Below are 18,311 nucleotides of genomic sequence, written 5' to 3' on the forward strand. Positions count from 1 at the left end.
GTCGATAGGAGCAGCGCACTGTTGACTTGCTTATACTCAGTCACCTTTGTGCCTGAAACACGTGCTTTAGAAAGCAAGCCTTTCCCGCCTATTCTCGCTCGACAGTGCGAAATGCACAAGATTTTATAGTTAGGGAATAAATGTCACGCAAATATACCAATTCTGTGTGTGTGCGCGCGCAGCTCTCTCGGTAACATCTCGCGAGTGGAAGCTGAAATAATCATCGTTCAATCGATGCCGGGGAATCATGAAGATCTATCACTCCATTTTCTATCGGCATATTCATCTGCGATACAATTATTTCTTATTTGAAACATAAACTTTTTGAAAAATATTCTCATCGCTGTAAGATGGTAGTATGGTGGGACTCTTGGCGAATAACAGTCTGTTCATACACGACATTAAACCATCGGCTATTTATAAAGGGCCAAAGTCGGCCATTTTTCATGAATTTTGTTTGATACGAGATACTATTGTTTGACAAGTTGAAAGACACTGAATGAATGGTTAACCATGCATATATTCGACCCCGGTTTTAGACACAATACATTAAATCATCGCGAAAATTAATTAAAAGTCATGACCGTTTATTCATTTTCGAGATGGTTTCATTTGTCTAAAACCGGGGTCACCCATTCAATCAGGATCTTTCAACATGTCACACAATATAAGTGGTATCTTGCATCAAACAAAATTCATGAAAAATAGCCATTTTTGTCCCTTTAATCGCCCTTCGTCAAGTTATTGTATGGCGCCTACACAGTGCTAGCAGATTCATGTATTTTGAAACAAACAAAAATTCAGACTCATTGGAAATATCGTCTCGACATTATACAAATGCACAATTAATAGAAGAGAATCTCTTCTACCAGCGTTGACCTACCGTAACAACTTTTTGTCTTCTCAGGATGATTCTCATACCGTACATCTTGATCACAACAAACCGGACAACGCTCGCTTTGGATCCAGTGTACTGAAAGACGTTCTTTGCGTTGACGACAAACTTCGGGTTTTCTCCGTTGGCCCAGTCTACCAACAGCGCGTATGAGCAGTTGCCCTTGAAATGGATCAGTTTGCCATCGAATGTTTTGTAGTGTGGATCCCCAAATACGTAACACTTGCAGTCTGAAATAGAATTAACACACTTCAACTCAACAAAGGGTTAGAAGAAATTATTGTAGAATCTTGCGGGAGGGGGACTGCTCCCCCAAGCGGATTTCTGTCATACCGGGCCATGGTGTGATCTTCGGAACAATCGCTATCGTCAGTCGTATATGCTTATCAAATTTCCGTCCTCTTCCAGAAATCTGTGAATACTACCACCCGGCGATTGGGAAAAGGCGGTCAAACGGAAGGTACGTATAATAGAAAAAATCTGTGAGTTTGTAAAAATCAAACCCTGGTCTTCCTTTTTAAATTGTTTTGGTAAAAAACAAGCTACGAAATATCCAGCTTGTCGCAAGAATTCGAAGTTCGAATGCATAGGAAATGAAGATGAGACACTGCTATGAGTAACACAGGACAGCTACATATCAAACATCATCTAAAGCAAATGTGTAGTCCAAACTTTGTGCCAGACTCTTGAGCGATGGAAGCTAGTATGAAGTCTTACCGTCATTCCTATTTCTCCAAACGCTACGTTTCAGCTGGCAACGACCGTATAACGGGTCTCCAACTGGCAGAATAGAAAACATTAAACATGAGTATGTGCACTGCGACATTGAGGAGCGATGGTAACTTGTGACCTTCACATAGCTGACAATCGATCTCAGAGCAACGTGTGACGCCCTCGGTCCATGTGTAGTGAGCTACCATTAAACAGTTAAATGTTCAGTTTTGAGATTCTATGAAGAAGTGACAACGAGCTGTTCACTGAATGTCATGTTGCTGTTTGGCAAAGTGTGATATATTACGATATCATGTTTAAGGTACGTTCATATTATTTAAGTTCACTTTTCTTAGAAACTAAACATCACAACGAGATATCGACTCGGAATACTAGTAACCATTTACATAATAAAAATGTTAACTTGTCTAGTTTCCTGTTGTGTCTATTCTTTATTTAAATCTTTGAAATACTAAAATTTATCTGACCAAAACGTTGACTTCAAGAAAGATCGCTCAAATCCCTGACATATTTGACGACTTGGGTTCATTAAAGTAGACACGCGCATATGTGAAAGTGTTTCTTGCGGCGACACATGCATACCTTTTTTACATATGAATCCTTGGTCTGAACCACATTCATCGTCATTCATATAAAAATTCACGTTTCTCTGCAGCTTTCCACAGAACTCATTACCGCCTTTGTTATCCGGAGTTCCTTCGGCGAAGATATCATCCAGGCTCCACGTCCACAGATCACCGCTGGTCCATCGCCATGTCTCCTGGACTACCCCAGTCTCCGACTTCTGTCTGCCGTCCGCGCCGACCCAATATGCATTGCGGTTGTACTTTGCCTTTTTGAGAGTTTGGCGCAGGAAAGTGTACTCGTCCTCAGAAAGAATGCTTGCAAGTTGATAGAGGCTATGTTCACATAATTGTTTAGCGTTATGAAAACTGGATGGATGGTCGTTGACGATTTTGTAACATTGACCTTTATATTCCTCGTCGTCCTCTGAACATGCATTCGCATCTAAAAGATAAAGAGAGCAATCCACTACTTATCGGGGGCGAGTTTGAAGATTGCAAAAGTTTTCTTGACTTTAAAAGTGCACCCGTCTTAAAATGTAGTAACGGCAGGGGTTATACTCCTAAAACGTGTCAAAAACATTTTGGGAAATTTCGTCCAATACTGCTCCATGTCCGAAAAAGCAGACCTCTGGCCCTATTGGTTAGCTTAGAAATTAGATATGCACATAAATTAATAAGGTGACAGCTGGTAATAGGTGATTTCACAAATGACAACAAATTCGGGTCCGATAGTGGTCCATGTCCACAGAAACGCAAACCGCGAGCCCTATTGGTTACCCAGGAGTTAGATATGGCATGATTTATGCGGTGAAAGTTGGTCAACACTCATCTCAAAATTTTGTAACAAGTTTTGGTCCCATACTGGTCCATGTACATCAAATCCCAAACCTCTAGCCGTATTGGTTAGCCTGGAATCAATGCATGCAGTTTAAGTAGATTTTAGAAACAAATATGTTGGGTCCATGTCCAACGGAAAGGAAGCCTACACCACTATTAGTGACTAGATTTAGATATGCACATAATTGATTAGGTGAAAGTAGGTCAAATGGTGCTCCTGAAATTTCAGAAAAAAAATTGGTTCATAGCTAGTCCACATTCAACAAAAAGTAAATATCAAGCCCGGTTGGTTGGCCAAATATTAGATATGCACAGAAATAATGCGATACATCAAAGTGTAACCACTATCTTATTACTGAAAAACTGATGCAATAGGACACTTCAAGTCTCTACAGAGGCATTACTGTCAAACTCAATCTCCTTTAAACTTCGTTGCCTAATTTTCTAAGAAGGGTTGTGCTTGGTGCAAATAGTCCTTGTAATTTGGGCTGTGGCTACCAAATTCAGTGTACAAGAGTGTTGGGACTTTTTTAAATAGATTCTCACAAACCTTCGCACTGCAGCGATTGTTATTATAAAGGGAAATTCGTATAAAACATATTGCAAGTAGATTCAAGATAATCATTCAAAAATCACGAAGTTTTGACTTTGGTTTCCCGTCCACAGATTGACTTGCACAAAATGGAAATGGTTATTTAAAATTTTGCAAAAAGGTCCAGACTATGATTATCCATCGACATGACAACTGGAAATGTTGAAACTGTTACTAAATTGACTAGATACCGCTGACAAGAGGCTCAATGGCATTGGCCAGCCTTCAAGTTGATGCGATCACTTCGAAGTTGTGCAAATTGCCTGACACAGCATTGCCTGTGACAGTAACCCTCGAGGCAAAATATGCATCCTAATGTAGCATACATGTATTTCGCTGCAATTCGTAAAACGTAGGCCCTCTTACCGGCTTATAACAACCATCGTCTGATGGTAATTATTTCTAGTGACAACAAAGGTCACTCGCTTTGGGTGGAAACAAACAGTATGTATACAGAATATTTTCTCTGCTACATTTTGTTTAACTCTATTATCAATGAGATGTGCTCACCAACGCAGTTGCCGTCCTTGTCTTTTGCGTAACCCGGCTTACACCTGCACCTTCTGCGACCGAAGCTAGCCACGCACTCGGCATTCTCCGGGCATTCGCCAACGATTTCACAGTTTATCTCGTTCATATCGACGCATGTGCACTCTCTCCTGCAATCTGGACTCGTCCACGTCTCACCAGTCTTATTTTTAAGGGATCGACCAAAATCATAATGGTCAGTCATGATGTCAAGTATACACAGACACTGATTCAAAGTGTAAGAATATAGCTTTGCTGTGTTTGAATGTATGAATATTGTCATTTTCCTAGAAATTACATATGTTGTTTTAAGGGTGAGGATTAAAAATATGACCGGAAAAATGGGTATTCCTGTTGAAAGTGATTTACATTCAATCACCCATTACCCCATTATTTTGAGCACCACACACTACTTCATTGCAAATTTGACCCTTTCAAAATAACCAAGGTGGATAAAAATGTTGTTATTTAATCACCATTTGGATTCTAAAACGTCATCTACATGTAGTATTTCCGATGTAAACAACAGGTATCAAGTTACTGGTCCAATAACAAAGATGCCAAGTTTCACGAAATTGACAATATTCCTAGTATGTTTTCTGACATTTCTACATGCAATCCTATGTCATGGCTAATTTTGTCTAGCTCCTTGGTAGTCTACTACCTTAATTATATCATAGGGACTGCAGTAGTCGAATTGGGTGTCAGCGACAAGTGAGTACCTTAATTAGAGAGTGGCTTTTGTTGAAAGCTGTGGAATTACAGTGTACCAAACACGGAGCTTTGAGTAGCATTATGCTGTGGGTCCTTAGATGTAGTGTATTACTTGGGGGGGGGGGGTCCTCCGTTGAAAGCTTTGGTCTAGGAAACCTTGCATATACTTGTACCATCTTGGATATACTTCAATTGATTTGTTCAGGAAAGTGTTATTGCAATGGCCGAATCGTACATGACTTGATTCGATTTGATTGCATTTTGTGACTGGATGAAGTGACCTTGAGATTTTCAAGAAAATGTGAAGTCGCTAGAGTATGACATCGAACTGCAGGTCACATGACATGTCACAAATATGGTGTCTTCCAATACTGACAGTGTCAATATGCAATCAGTCGTATCGTCAATTGAAACAAACAAACTGTTTTGATATAGCTTTGATTTTATCCCAACAATAAACTAATGTATTCAGACATTGTACAAATGGCATAGAAATGAAATCGCCATTAAGGAACATTGCAATTAACAATGAACTTTTGTTTTCCCTACCATGTAGAAGTGGCCATAGTCATCTACACAGCCGCAGTTCGTTCTGTGAACGCACGAACTCCCCGAGAGAATGTAGTTGGTGTCGCACTCGCAGCCCTCCACGCACTGATCCAGCGTGTAGTGACAGTCGCCTGCCGTGGCACAGGTTGCCGGACATGGGGACGTGCACGATGAATAATGACTGTGTGCCGGGCACGATAAGGCTGTGAACCAGGAAAATGTACAATCTACCATTATTAAGATTAAAACCTGATTCAAAGACATTCTTAAAACACAGTTTTTTTTCAAAAGAAACCTTTTTAAAATTACATTTGAATAAAAGCAATAATTTGGGGGAATTAGCACTGTTTTTCCATGCTCAACTAAATTTTTGAGCGTTAAATGCTATGTTTGCATTAAAAAAAATCATAATAAAAGTCTTGAAAATCAAGGAAGAGTTGAAAGGGTTTTCCTATTCAACAGGTTTTACTTACGACAAAAGTCGTCGCTCCGAAAACCCATAAGACTGATGCCAGCTTCCCTACACATGTCGAAGTAATTGTTGATACTGTCGCAGAGGGCGTTCTGCTTCTCCTGCTGGTTTCTACCGTGACACATGTCACCCAGGCAGGACTCGAAAGGAAAATCAAAGCTCACAGCGCCCAGACAGTCAGCAAACATGCCGTTCTCATCTCTCATGATGCCGCATTTGTCGCTCTCACGATACGGTCTGATGTCTCCTTCGGGACAGACTTCGTAAACGCTGTGTGCACCGACACAACTACAGAAAATCAAAGATGACGTGACGTGTTATAGACTATTAAAATTAAGGAAGGGCAGTAGGAAGGGGGTACCAGGGGGCGGAACCTTAATATATCAGCGATATGTCAGAGATGCCTTGCTGTTTGCAAATTGAAAGTATGTACTGCAAAGTGTACTAATCGTTATGAAATTTAAAGCAACATGCACTCATATTTCACAATACCTTTGATACAGTGACATTTTAGGAAGAGAAAAATATTATTCATTCTCATTGATGCAACTGTTTTCCTCATGTCACGTTTTCAAGTAAAAGGTGTTTCTTATGAGTTAAATGACAGCCATCAAAATGCAGTTTTTAGTCATTATTAGGTGTGCTTTTATGGTTTCAACGTTAAAAGAAGAGGTCTTCTAAGATACTGTGCACATCAGACTGATCTACAACCGATAAAAGCAGCTCTCCATGGCTTCCCAAGAGAAGTAGTTGAATGACTGGTAACAGTATAATTATCAAATGAAGTTTATGATTTAATGATGTTCTCTCTTTGACATCCATTTATGTGCAACATTTCTGGACATCTTGTTATGAATAGAACGTGTGAAATACATTCACACCTCATTCAAAAATACTGTGTTCAAACTTTAAAATTGGAAGTTTGACATTCCTATCATACAACTGACTTGTCAACAATTTCACTCAAACACAGAATGGTCGAATGTTTAAAATATACAAAAATTATATATATATATATATATATATATATATATATATATATATATATATATATATAGATATAGATATAGATATAGATATATAATTTATATTTCGCCCTTCGTTTTACCTTTGTCGCGGGGGCTCTCTGTTTTCGAAAGTTGGAATAGGGGGATAAGCCACTTTTTGACGCCTGCAAAATTAATCCACCGCCCCCCCCCCCCCCGGCGAGGAAAGTGACCAGTCCCTAATCTATGAGAAAATTGCCATGATATTTTGACATACCGCCGTACGTAAAGACCGCCAGTCACGCCGCAGACAAACCCTTTAGAAATATTGTGAAGAAGACAGTATAGCTGTAACTTTTGATAATAAATTCATCTTTTTTGTTCAAGAAAACAAGGACACATTCTTATTCCTCGCCCAAAAGTATACTGAACTGTACTGGTCCTGCAAACTCAATGCACGTCTAAAACACGAAATCTTTATGTTTACGATTGAATTCTATTCTAAACTATTAAAGCTTCAGTTGCCTTCAAAAATATTTGCTCACTACAAACACAAAAATGGACTAGATTAACTTTAGGACCTTCGACACGATTTAGAGAAAAGGGAAGCAAGAACCGCCAGAACAAAATGACAAAAAATACATACAAAATTGCAGCTGATGAGCTGGAAGACATATCTACGGGGTTTGTTTACGGTTGAAATTTCATGAAATTTCACCGCCTTTTAAACTCGTTTTAACGATAACATTTTTAACCGACCTGCCATCGCTGTTCCAGCTGTTCAAGAATTCATCGGTGCTCTCTGCATGATGGCCGTTCGGCTTCAAATCGTCGTTCGTCGGATCTCCATCGCAGACCCCGCAAACTCCGGCAGTGTGGCCCCTGTAGCCCCCGGATACACCGATAACGAGGCGATGACTGCCATCGTATTTCACCCAGAATCCATAACTGGAGAGCAGCATTATGAACCGCCCGCTTTTCATGATGTGGATACCCGGATGTGGAGTATTTGGAAGTGAAACTGGGTAGTCATCGACCTTACAAAAACCAAAGAGTATTTTTTTTGAAAAAATTATAACTAACTATGAACGATGAATTCATAATTCCAACTTTTCGTATGGACACGTCTCAATATACTTTGAATTTAATGTTTGAAAACAAGATAAAGGCCAAGAAAAAAACAAGTTTCTTTCTCATCCTAGACATATTTCAAAAATGATGCAGCGTGTCAATTCTTTATTTTTCAACCAACAAGAACGCGCAAAAACATGAAAACAACATAGGAATGCACGGACAGTTTTGACAGCTTAATATAGCAGTGACATATGTGTACAGTTCTGAATGGAATGTTAGTGTCAGTTATTTTGTTTACAGTTATGTCTTATATTATCACTGTGTTATGCACTATCGCCACGTATTTTTGCGTTTTTTAATTTTATTTCTTCATGAGCAGAAAAAAAAGGTTGACGCGGCGGGTCTGAATTGAGGCGCGCGAGGGTGACAAACAAACTTTCTATTTTTCTTGGCCTAACTGTATTCTCTGTTTTCTTCTGTTTTCATACATTTCAGTTACTTTGAACACCAATGTACCTCACGCGTGGATCCAACAGAACACAGAGCATTACAGGGGGGGCAAACAATTAGACTCATACTCTCCCTCAACCTCAAAAGTAAATGTATTTAGGTTGGCATACTAAAAATCTCTATCGCCGGATTACTGATTATTTTTGAAACATTTGTTGTTTCATCTCACCCACACGACGTTTTTTCGATGAAGCGTAATCTTGTGGTCGCGAGCTCGGATGATGACGTGGTGAATTCCGCTGAGAGGGGCGCCCTCGTACGGTAGTTGATTCTTGACTTGAATCGAAAACAGTGGGGGGTTGTGTTTCCTATCGACAACGTGAACGTAGGTGCAGTTGCCGTTGTAATGGTGAGTGGTCCCATCAAATGTTATGTAGTGTTCTTCTCCCCAAGTGTAACACAGGCAGTCTAAGGATTAAAGTTTTTAAAAATTCACGACTTTGGTATTTAAGATTAAAGATCTTACATCAAAGTGATTCGTACACATATCTTGAGCACAAGATTTTTCCTTTACAACCTACACCAAAGTCACGCTAAAGTAACTGTTTTACTTTCATAATTGCACTTGGAAAATGAAATTAATTGATAGTTGATATTTATTTTTGTAATGTCAATGAAAATTGCTTATAGAAGGGCATTTCTCCCTGAAGAAATTATCGGTGTGACATATATCTGTGTATCCTTCGTACCGTTAATTCGGTCTCGCCATAAACTGTGGTATTCCAGCCAACGATCAGAAATGGGACACCCATTTCCTGTAAAAAAACAACAACATCAGTGAGTATACAAGTTTAATAAAACTGAGAACTTGATGAGTTCTGTTTTGTGTCAGTTACACATGAAATTAATCGCTTTTGTTGTTATTGGTATTTTGATAGTTTTTTTCTGGAGTCGTGGATTTTTTTGGGTCGTCTCCTTTCTTTGGCTTTTCTGCTGTCTGTCAAATACCCATCACCCTGTTAGAGAATCAGTTTCACTAGCTCGTCTCTGATCGTGGTTTGCCATTGCGATGCGTCCATCTTCGGCCTCATTCGCCCACGTTCACTCTTGCAGTCTTACACTTTTCTCGCAGTATGTCAACAGGAAATTCAAGCAGTAGAGTAAAAAACAGAAATATCAAAATATCAACCGGTCTCATTGAAGCTATTTGAACTTTCATGGAAAAATAGTATGAAGTGAAAGAATCGCCTTTAAGTGAAAAAAAATCGTCTTGTTTGTGAAAGAATTGGCTTTTTAGGAGAAAACTCGTATGTTTGTTTGTAAGTTTACTTACTACAGTAAGTTATACTGGCGACCACTGGTTTTGCTGTCTCAGAGCTACCGTCAGGTGCAAGGCGTGTTAGCTTTCAACCGGCAAAGTTTTTATTTTCTTGTCAACGTATTCTTACGATTTCAAAGTTCGTGGCAAAGAAACAGACCGAATTTCGGTATTCAGTTTTAAAATACCAACACCCTATCAAATAAAACACTCCACTCTGTTAAGGTAGAACGCGCCTCGGGGACAGATATTCGGGCTTTCAAATTCTGTCAATTTTCTTCTGATCTACCACTTGTGGGGGCTCATTTTCAAGCTCTTGATGAAAGAAAAGTTTTCGCTGTCTTAGATTTCGAAAATTTTTATTTTTCCCATAGAGTTAACACAGAAATGGTGGCCATTTTGGAATTCAACAACGAGAAATCATACTAATTTGTCTCTCTAGTACCAAATTTTGCACGGTAAACCCTGATTATTATTCTTGTTTTGGTAAGAGAATGGTCGAAAATTTCATTTAGGAAAGTTTGAGCAAATTTGTTTAAGTCTTTCACTTTTGGGGCACATATAACCTTGAGAGTGCCCATCTCTTCAGGGAATCGTGCGGGTACATGTTCACACATCTTTTCAGTAACGATATCGATAGTGTTAACATTCATACAAATCCTACCTCTTCTGCAGATAAACGCATTATTTTGGTTACACGCTTGGTCATCTACGTAATATCTATATTCATCATCCGTATCGACCATCGCTGCGCAAAGTTCGTCTCCAAGCTTGTTGTCAGGGGAGTTCGGATGGAAAATATCGCCGAGATCCCAGGTCCATTGAGTACCATCGACCCAGCACCAGTTGTGCTCCATCTGTGACGGGAGTGTGTCGTCTCTCACCTGGGCGCCGATCCAAAAGAAGCCCAGGTCGGACTGACTCAGGACGCTCCTGAGGAATTCGAACTCTTCTTCGTTTCGGATGCTTGTCAGCTGGTAACCGTTGTCGGCGCACCACTCTCTCGCCCCCTGGTGGTCCGTCTTTGTGACGTTGAACAGGTAACATCGCTCGCCAAATTCCACTTCTTGTGCATTACAACCTATCAGGGGAACACAGCCGCCGACTTGAGTTAGATGGCGTTGACAATACGCCCAGCGTTGCATGAGGGTTTTACAATTCAAGTTACATGATAAAAACAAATTAGGGAAGGCATTTCATCGGCTTTTTTCGTAGCTCCCCACGACGTCAGCAAAAATTTGAAGAGTCCCCTCCCTTTGTTGGCAAGACATTTTTTGTGCCCCCCTCCCGCAAACATAAAAAATGTAGAAGTGATGTACGTATGGATGAATGTACCACACAAACACACAACGGGAGCCCATAAAGCTATGCAAACATATGCAATTAGCTACTATATACATCTTACTTTAAACGCAAATCTTCTCACAAGAGTACGGTGATTTAAAGCGCACTGGCGTACAAGAAATGTGATCACTGAATTTTACCTTAAAGCCCCTGTAGCTGTAACTCTTGAAATTTGTCGACCTGAAAAAGGCTTTCTTTTTTCTCTGGTTTTCTTTAAATTCTACTAATTTAAAGGATATAGTCTTTTACCACTGAAATATTGGACAAGCAAATTTAAATTTTAACCGTTATTTTGATTTCCCGCCATTTTTAAAAATTGATAATATTACAAAGAAAACATAGCATATGGTGTCCCAGTGGAAAACATTCGGCACTATGCATTATATTTTGGACTACTCTGTTGTTTCTGTGAAGATTCCAATGCATATATGCATTGCGTACTGTGTTTTTGCTTTATTTGCATGAGGGCGCCATTTTCTGTTTGGGCAAACATTTATTATTTATCTTGCTCAAAATTGCACATGTAGTCCCAGTGGACAGTTTATTCTACCTGTATAAACACCCCTCAATGAGTACATTCCCATGCACTTGTTTTAGTTTGGAAGTAAAATCACAAAAATAATACGAAAAAGATACAGCTATCGGGCCTTTAAAGTGCCATTTCAATGTATGTGGCAGTTTATGGTACACACTATGAACAATGTCGTCCCCAAACAAAACTAGATATATCCGTACGCGTGCAATTATATATGTTTGACAATTGGTATTAATGTACTTCACTAGCATATGGTGATAAGAAGTGTATATGCGAACAATAAATTTTATTTTAAAATTTCATCCTACAGTGTCAGTTCACAATGCAGGATTGTCTATGGCGCAAACTATGAACTACTTTTCCCTGTACAAAACTGACAATATCTGCGCATTTATAATGTCTCTTTGAAAACTGATATGAGTGTACTTTACGAGAATATGGTGATTAAGAGGGCAATTGTGTACTAGAAAATTGATTTTGAAGTTTCACCTAAAGTGTGATTTCAGTATACATGGTTTTTCTATGGCGCAAACTTTGAAAAATATTTTCCTGTACAAAACTGGCAATATCTGTGCATTTTGAAGCTTTGAAAACTGATATTAATGTACTTCAATAGAATATGTGATTAAGAGGGCAAGTGTACAAGAAATTTTAATTTAGAATTTCACCCTAAAGTGTCATTTCACTATACATGGTTGTCTCTGGCACAAACTATGAAAAACATTTCCCTGTAAAAAACTAGCTATATCAGTGCTGTCATACAACTTTGAAAAGTGATATGAATGTACTTCCCTAAAATTTGGTGATTCGAAGGGCATTTGTATTTCAGAAATTTGAACAATATGTTTTCCATATTGCATATGTTTGACGATTGACTTCAATGTAATCCTCTAGAATAAGGTGCTTAGAAGTGTGCAATGAAGGTGCTGTTGAAATTACAAGATATACATGCTATACATATTAGTCTGCAAGGCAAACTGAAAAAAATCAACATAAAGCTAGCTATATCTGTTAAAATTGATTTATTTGCTCTGAACGTATTTTCCCAAGCCCTTTGTCTACCTTTTAATATTCCATGTAGGCATGTGCTGTGGACAAAGTTAAAATATTCGACGTGTGTACTTACCATATGTGCCGCCATAGTTTGCTATTGGTTGACGGGAAATAAAAGAGAGAATCGTGTAACTGTATTTTGTTAACCAGTGATAAATCGGGAAGATTATAACAGGATAAATACTAATTTAAACGGCCATAAATGCGGCACACTGCAAAACCTTAACGACCGATAATCATGCAGTGTGATAAGGGACCATTAACTGCAATTTTTGATCATATCTTATTCAAGAAAACTTGTATATTTTCTTGATGTTCGATGTAAAGTATAGGATGTCTCTTCCCGACACAATACGTTTTTGTACATCATGCAATGTTTTATTGACAAATTAATTCGGCTGTCAACAAAAACATATGTATGGCTGTATGGCAAAATTGAATCTAGGCATTTAGACATAAATTTGGGAGTAGCACAAGAAATCACATTTTGCAGGAAGGCCAAATTTATCCAAACTAACTGCTCATAGAGCTTTATCAAAGAAAGCATACCAGTGACAATCAGTGAAAATATACCAGTGACAAAACAAATCTGATATTTACGGCTCTGTTTCATCTCCGTAAAAAATCATCCCTTTCTAGAATGAACAATTTTACTATGGATATAACATCTGTAAAACTTTGTTTTCAGGTTTTCAAATGTTTCGATGATTTACGGTTTGCACACCATAAAGTTTTATGGCATTGTGCGCTTCTCGTCACATCTCGTAAAGTCTCACCTATAGGGGGCGGATTTTCTGGCCCTGGGGGAGCACAGTAGTCTCCATCAGTTAGCTCGTCTTCCAAACAGCAATACTGACATCTGGTGGTGACTATAATTGGTGGTTTATTGCACTGGAACAAATTTGGTCCTGACAACTTCTCTTGAAGACAGTCCTGGAGGACAACATAATTACTAGTATGGCTTTGAACTTGTTTAGTATGACATTTTGCGCCACATGTGGAGAGGGAAACGCTCATTCTTTTCGAAATATATGACGTCAATTCTTCATATGCCCTCTTTCCCTCTCTCTTTCTTTATGCATGTATGTACTAGTATTTAAATCACACATACAATTATTTGTGTATATACACTTACATACATACATACATACATACATACATACATACATACATACAGACAGACAGACAGACAGACAGACAGACAGACAGACAGACATAAATTCATACAGACAGACAGACAGACAGACAAATAAGTCCTTCCTAAATGGCTGTTGTAACAAGGTAATGTTTGTATAGGATAAAGCCCGAGTACGAGGGTTCTTCTGGTATGTAAAGTCCAACCAAACGATAAAATGTCGAGGCCGCAGGCCGAGACATTTTATCGTAGAGTTGGATTTTATACACCAGAAGAGCCCGAGTACGAGGGTTATATCCGACTTAAAAACTATCGCCCCTAACTGATATATTTTCGTTTTCAATGTGTTTACGTCAACCGTCCCCTTTGTCAATGTAACATGTTTAGGATATGAATTAAAACTTTTATTTGTGAAATAGCCTTTCAATGTAATGGAACATCCTATAAATGCCCTAGGGCACATTAGTTTATGTTTGTACCACTGCAGATTTTGTGTTGCAGCTGGTTTCCGCTTTGTTACCAAATTTGAATATTAGGGAAAAAACGTACCAGATGTCTACAGAATATGACATGTTCACTTTTGATTCGACAGTACTTTACTACGGCGCTGTCATTCGTTTCTGGAATTTGGTGACCAAGGCTTTACGAGTAAATAAGACACCCTGAATTGAGCACTCTGATTGGTCAATCAACAGTAGATAGTTTTTAAATGATGTTTACGCATATGATAACAGCTTAAATAACCACTAAAAACGTAGCTTTAAAATATAAAACTTACATTACTAAAGACCTATGAATGAATAGCGTGCACTATAGTTTTCGTGAATGATGACGCAGTCCATGTTTAATTGATTTTGTCTTACCTATAAACTGTCTCGGATGAAACAACAGATAAATAAGTTTATGAGCAAAAGCGAATAAATAAATAAATTCTTTTGCAAGAATATGTGTTATTACACCAGACTTCAATAATATTATCGTTTACCGACCTGATATTTATGACACCTGGAAGCAAATATCACGACGCCGCCATTATGTATCAGCTGCGACGCACAATCGGGCTGGCGTAGATTTGGAAATAAAAAAATGAAAGAGACAGAGGCTAAGAAAGACGAAACATGTTCTTCTGTTGATAAAACTAATGTGAGTAATGTACTTTTCCAATTATTCTTAACTTGGTTGCTGATGTGAGAACATTTGTATCAAATACAAGTGATAAATTGGAGTACTAACACAGTAGTAAACCCCTGCATGTGTTTGCTATGCATGATTCATTTTTCGGGTCAGATTTTGTGATGTGGCAGATCATGTAAGAGGAGAGCTAGAGAACCACAAGCTGATGAGATTTCAATCTTTGTATAAGATGTCGGTTATTCAAGCGTTTAAGGTGGCACTGCAAGTTGCCAACACAGTTCTTTTCAAAGGAATATTTCTCATCAGAGATGACAAGGAAACCCCTTCATACTATGTATTTTCGAAAAGTAAAGAATCTAAAGTTTAGTATTGTAGCAAAAGTTTACTTGAAGGATAAAGGGGTGTATATTTGGGGTAAAAACCTCAATTTTGGTATTAATGATAAAAGTGCTTTAAACGGGAAATTACCGGACCGTGGGCACACAATAGGGAGATTAATGATGACGCAGCGATTTGCATACACTGGGCGGGAGTTTTTGAATTCTCATAGCATCGCTTTGACCGTATGATGAATTTTAATAATCATAATGGACATTTTGTAACATATGCAAAATAGGGGTCAAATGGTCGTATAGGGAACACATTTTGAAACATATGTGTTCTCCGACAAAAACGGAACATTTTTTCAGTTTATTTTTGACTCAAATGTAGTCGCTATGTATTCACAGACATCATTTGCAAGATTTGATGGCAATGAACGCCTGAAACATGACAAAATTATGGGATTCTGGGACCAAAGACGGCACGTCCGATCAGTAGCGTGGCTTTTTTACATTTGCATGGATTTACGATAATCTGGCTTTTATAGTGGAAGTTCCTGTTTAAGTAATTCACTTGATACTATTTTCTGAAATGTAATATTTTACTTGAAACAAGAGTACATGTAGAATTAAACGACTATTTTATTTTGCATTATCTATCCTCATTCTTAAATGGCACGGGTTGAAAGACTTACATTAAAAAAGTGATCAAAACATGATTAGCAAAATTGAAATGCCTCTTATTAAACACGCAAGGATTACATTGCCAAAAAGAAGGTCGTTTTTATTATATAGCATATAAGAAATATAATATGAAGTTAAATTCTTTGGAAATCTTGAATTCGTGAGAAAAGAGAAGCCAGGAAATCGGGTTATTTACATATATTTGCATAAATTAACACTTCTGTATCATGCAACGTATGACTGCTTGACAAGTTAATTTACAAATTAGTTAAAATTGAATGAATATTTGCAAAAAAGTGATTTTGAGTAATATATGCTGTGTTGGGTCCAACACACCGTCATATCATAGACATTATGATAAAGAAATTAATGTCCGAACTACTAGTAATGGAACATTCGGCGCCAACTTTCAAAGTTCAAAAATATCCACCGAGCAGTCTTATTTCTAGGGTATCCGTTTGCATTTAAGTTCTCCTTCCACGAAACTTACCATAGACACTTTACAATACTCGTATTCGCCCCTGCCCAGACACTCTTCGAACGTGAGACCTTCCTGTTCGGTACAACTGAGGCATCTTGATACAATAACTTCGGGAAGAAAGCGACAAAACATGATGGAAGCTTCACATTGATTAAAGGTGGACAGTAATAGGAATACATCCGTTGTGAAGTATTGACGTATTTATTGCGACTGCGATCATCGAACAGCAGTGACGAACACGTGAGAGCAAAAACAGTGCTTAGCATCATTAATCCAGTTGTTTAATGTGCAATCTGTCTTTATCATAAAAGCAGGGATGTTTACACATGACGTCGTTGACGATGGCATTCTATGAATGAATGGTGTGCTCGATAGTTGGCGTTGGTAACGAAATAGCCCAAGCTCAGTTAAATTAAGTATTTTCACCTAAAATGGACCGCCATTGCGGTTGTCAGCCAAAGAGGCTGTGACGTTTCACTTTCGTAAATCTTGTTGCTCCGACGCTCGAATGACACATCGGTGGTTAGTGCTCAGGCGAATTTATTGGTTCATGACAGTTTATGCTCAGTCTGTTGGTATAAGAGATTTGCGCGAAATGGCTCTACAGTGTCATCAAATGTAACTATCTTCCTCGATGCTTTTTTTTTGCATCGAAGACTGTAGTTGCCGCTTGATTTGAAAGATTTTACTCGGTGACAAACACCAAAGTGGTGAACATTTAATATTCGGACGTTTCTCAAACCTATACAATGCATTTTGGTTTACCACTTTGGAGGACTCATTTTAGAGTTCATGGAGTGAATAAAGTTTTCTCCGGTTTATTTTTGTGAAAATCGAAAAATTGATTTTTCCCTCATACAGTTGACACAGGGATGGCGCCCTTTTGAATTTCAATTTTCGATAATTATTGAGTGAGCTGATTCCCTGGTGCCAAAATGTCCAAGGTGACCCCAAATATTGATTCTTCATTTCGCAAGGGAATGATTTCAAGTTTCCTTGCGAACTTTGGGCAAAATTTTAAGGTAGAACGCACCTCGGGGACAGATATTCGGAGTCTCAAACTTTTACAATTCTCTTCTGATATACCACATGTGGGGGTTCATTTTAAAGCTCTTGGTGAAAGAAAACTTTTTTGACCGGCTTAGTTTTTCGAAATTCGATTTTTTTTTTTTTTGCTCCATAGAGTTAACACAGGGATGGTGGCCATTTTCAATTTCTAATATCGGTAAATCTTTGGTAATTTGTTTCTCTAGTACCAAAATTTGCATGGTGACCCCCTATTTTTATTCTTGATTTGGAAAGAGAACGATTGAAAGATTCCTTAAGGAAAGTTAGAGCAAAAGTTGAAGTCTTTCACTTTCGAGGTGCATACTACCTTAAGTTTCTCAATGTCAAGACGCGAACTACCTTACCTATGGCATCACAATATGCATTTTGCCTCACACAGGCAACAACAAATTGACGAGGACTATCAAATGCTTTTTTATATTTTTTGCCGACAGAAAGGTGACGGTCACAAAACTTACCTCGTTTTTTCGGTTTGCCATTCATGACCTGGCTACCGCCCTAGGAGAGTTAAAAGTTTTGTTGAATGATTTTCACTCCAAGCATTTTCACCAATACGAGGTATGAAAAAACAAGTAAGTATATAGCTCGAATATGATATAATATTTATAATTAATAAAGTGCTTAAAGGTCCTTTTTAGTTCTATTTGGCTAATACAGTACTTTAACTTGTTATTCAGAGAGTTAATTGAAAATAATTGAATGGGTATCGGCATTAATATGGATATGTATAATTAACAATGTGTGTGTGATAGTATTTCACATACCACCAAAACCATGTAATATCTGGTCGCATTCCTAACTGTTACCAATCTATGATGAAAGCCCCTTGATAAACATAGTTGGT

General features: G+C 38.2%; 1 protein-coding gene across 1 annotated transcript in view; it reads right to left on the reverse strand.

The window, feature by feature from the left end:
* LOC139151425 (alpha-tectorin-like) overlaps positions 1 to 18,311 on the reverse strand; it is a 33,096-nt gene that overhangs the window by 12,160 nt on the left and 2,625 nt on the right. The window contains exons 3-17 of the mRNA XM_070724219.1: positions 17,926 to 17,965; positions 16,409 to 16,506; positions 14,770 to 14,841; positions 13,422 to 13,578; positions 12,719 to 12,739; positions 10,378 to 10,794; positions 9,145 to 9,210; positions 8,625 to 8,863; positions 7,631 to 7,908; positions 5,887 to 6,173; positions 5,414 to 5,616; positions 4,133 to 4,313; positions 2,210 to 2,635; positions 1,613 to 1,675; positions 884 to 1,125 (exon numbers count right to left, since the gene is read on the reverse strand). Coding sequence (XP_070580320.1) covers positions 884 to 1,125; positions 1,613 to 1,675; positions 2,210 to 2,635; positions 4,133 to 4,313; positions 5,414 to 5,616; positions 5,887 to 6,173; positions 7,631 to 7,908; positions 8,625 to 8,863; positions 9,145 to 9,210; positions 10,378 to 10,794; positions 12,719 to 12,739; positions 13,422 to 13,578; positions 14,770 to 14,841; positions 16,409 to 16,506; positions 17,926 to 17,965 — 2,790 coding nt within the window. The remainder of the gene's footprint in view (positions 1 to 883; positions 1,126 to 1,612; positions 1,676 to 2,209; positions 2,636 to 4,132; positions 4,314 to 5,413; positions 5,617 to 5,886; positions 6,174 to 7,630; positions 7,909 to 8,624; positions 8,864 to 9,144; positions 9,211 to 10,377; positions 10,795 to 12,718; positions 12,740 to 13,421; positions 13,579 to 14,769; positions 14,842 to 16,408; positions 16,507 to 17,925; positions 17,966 to 18,311) is intronic.

This window comes from Ptychodera flava, chromosome 15 (assembly GCF_041260155.1).
Source record: "Ptychodera flava strain L36383 chromosome 15, AS_Pfla_20210202, whole genome shotgun sequence".
In the NCBI taxonomy this organism is placed as follows: domain Eukaryota; kingdom Metazoa; phylum Hemichordata; class Enteropneusta; family Ptychoderidae; genus Ptychodera; species Ptychodera flava.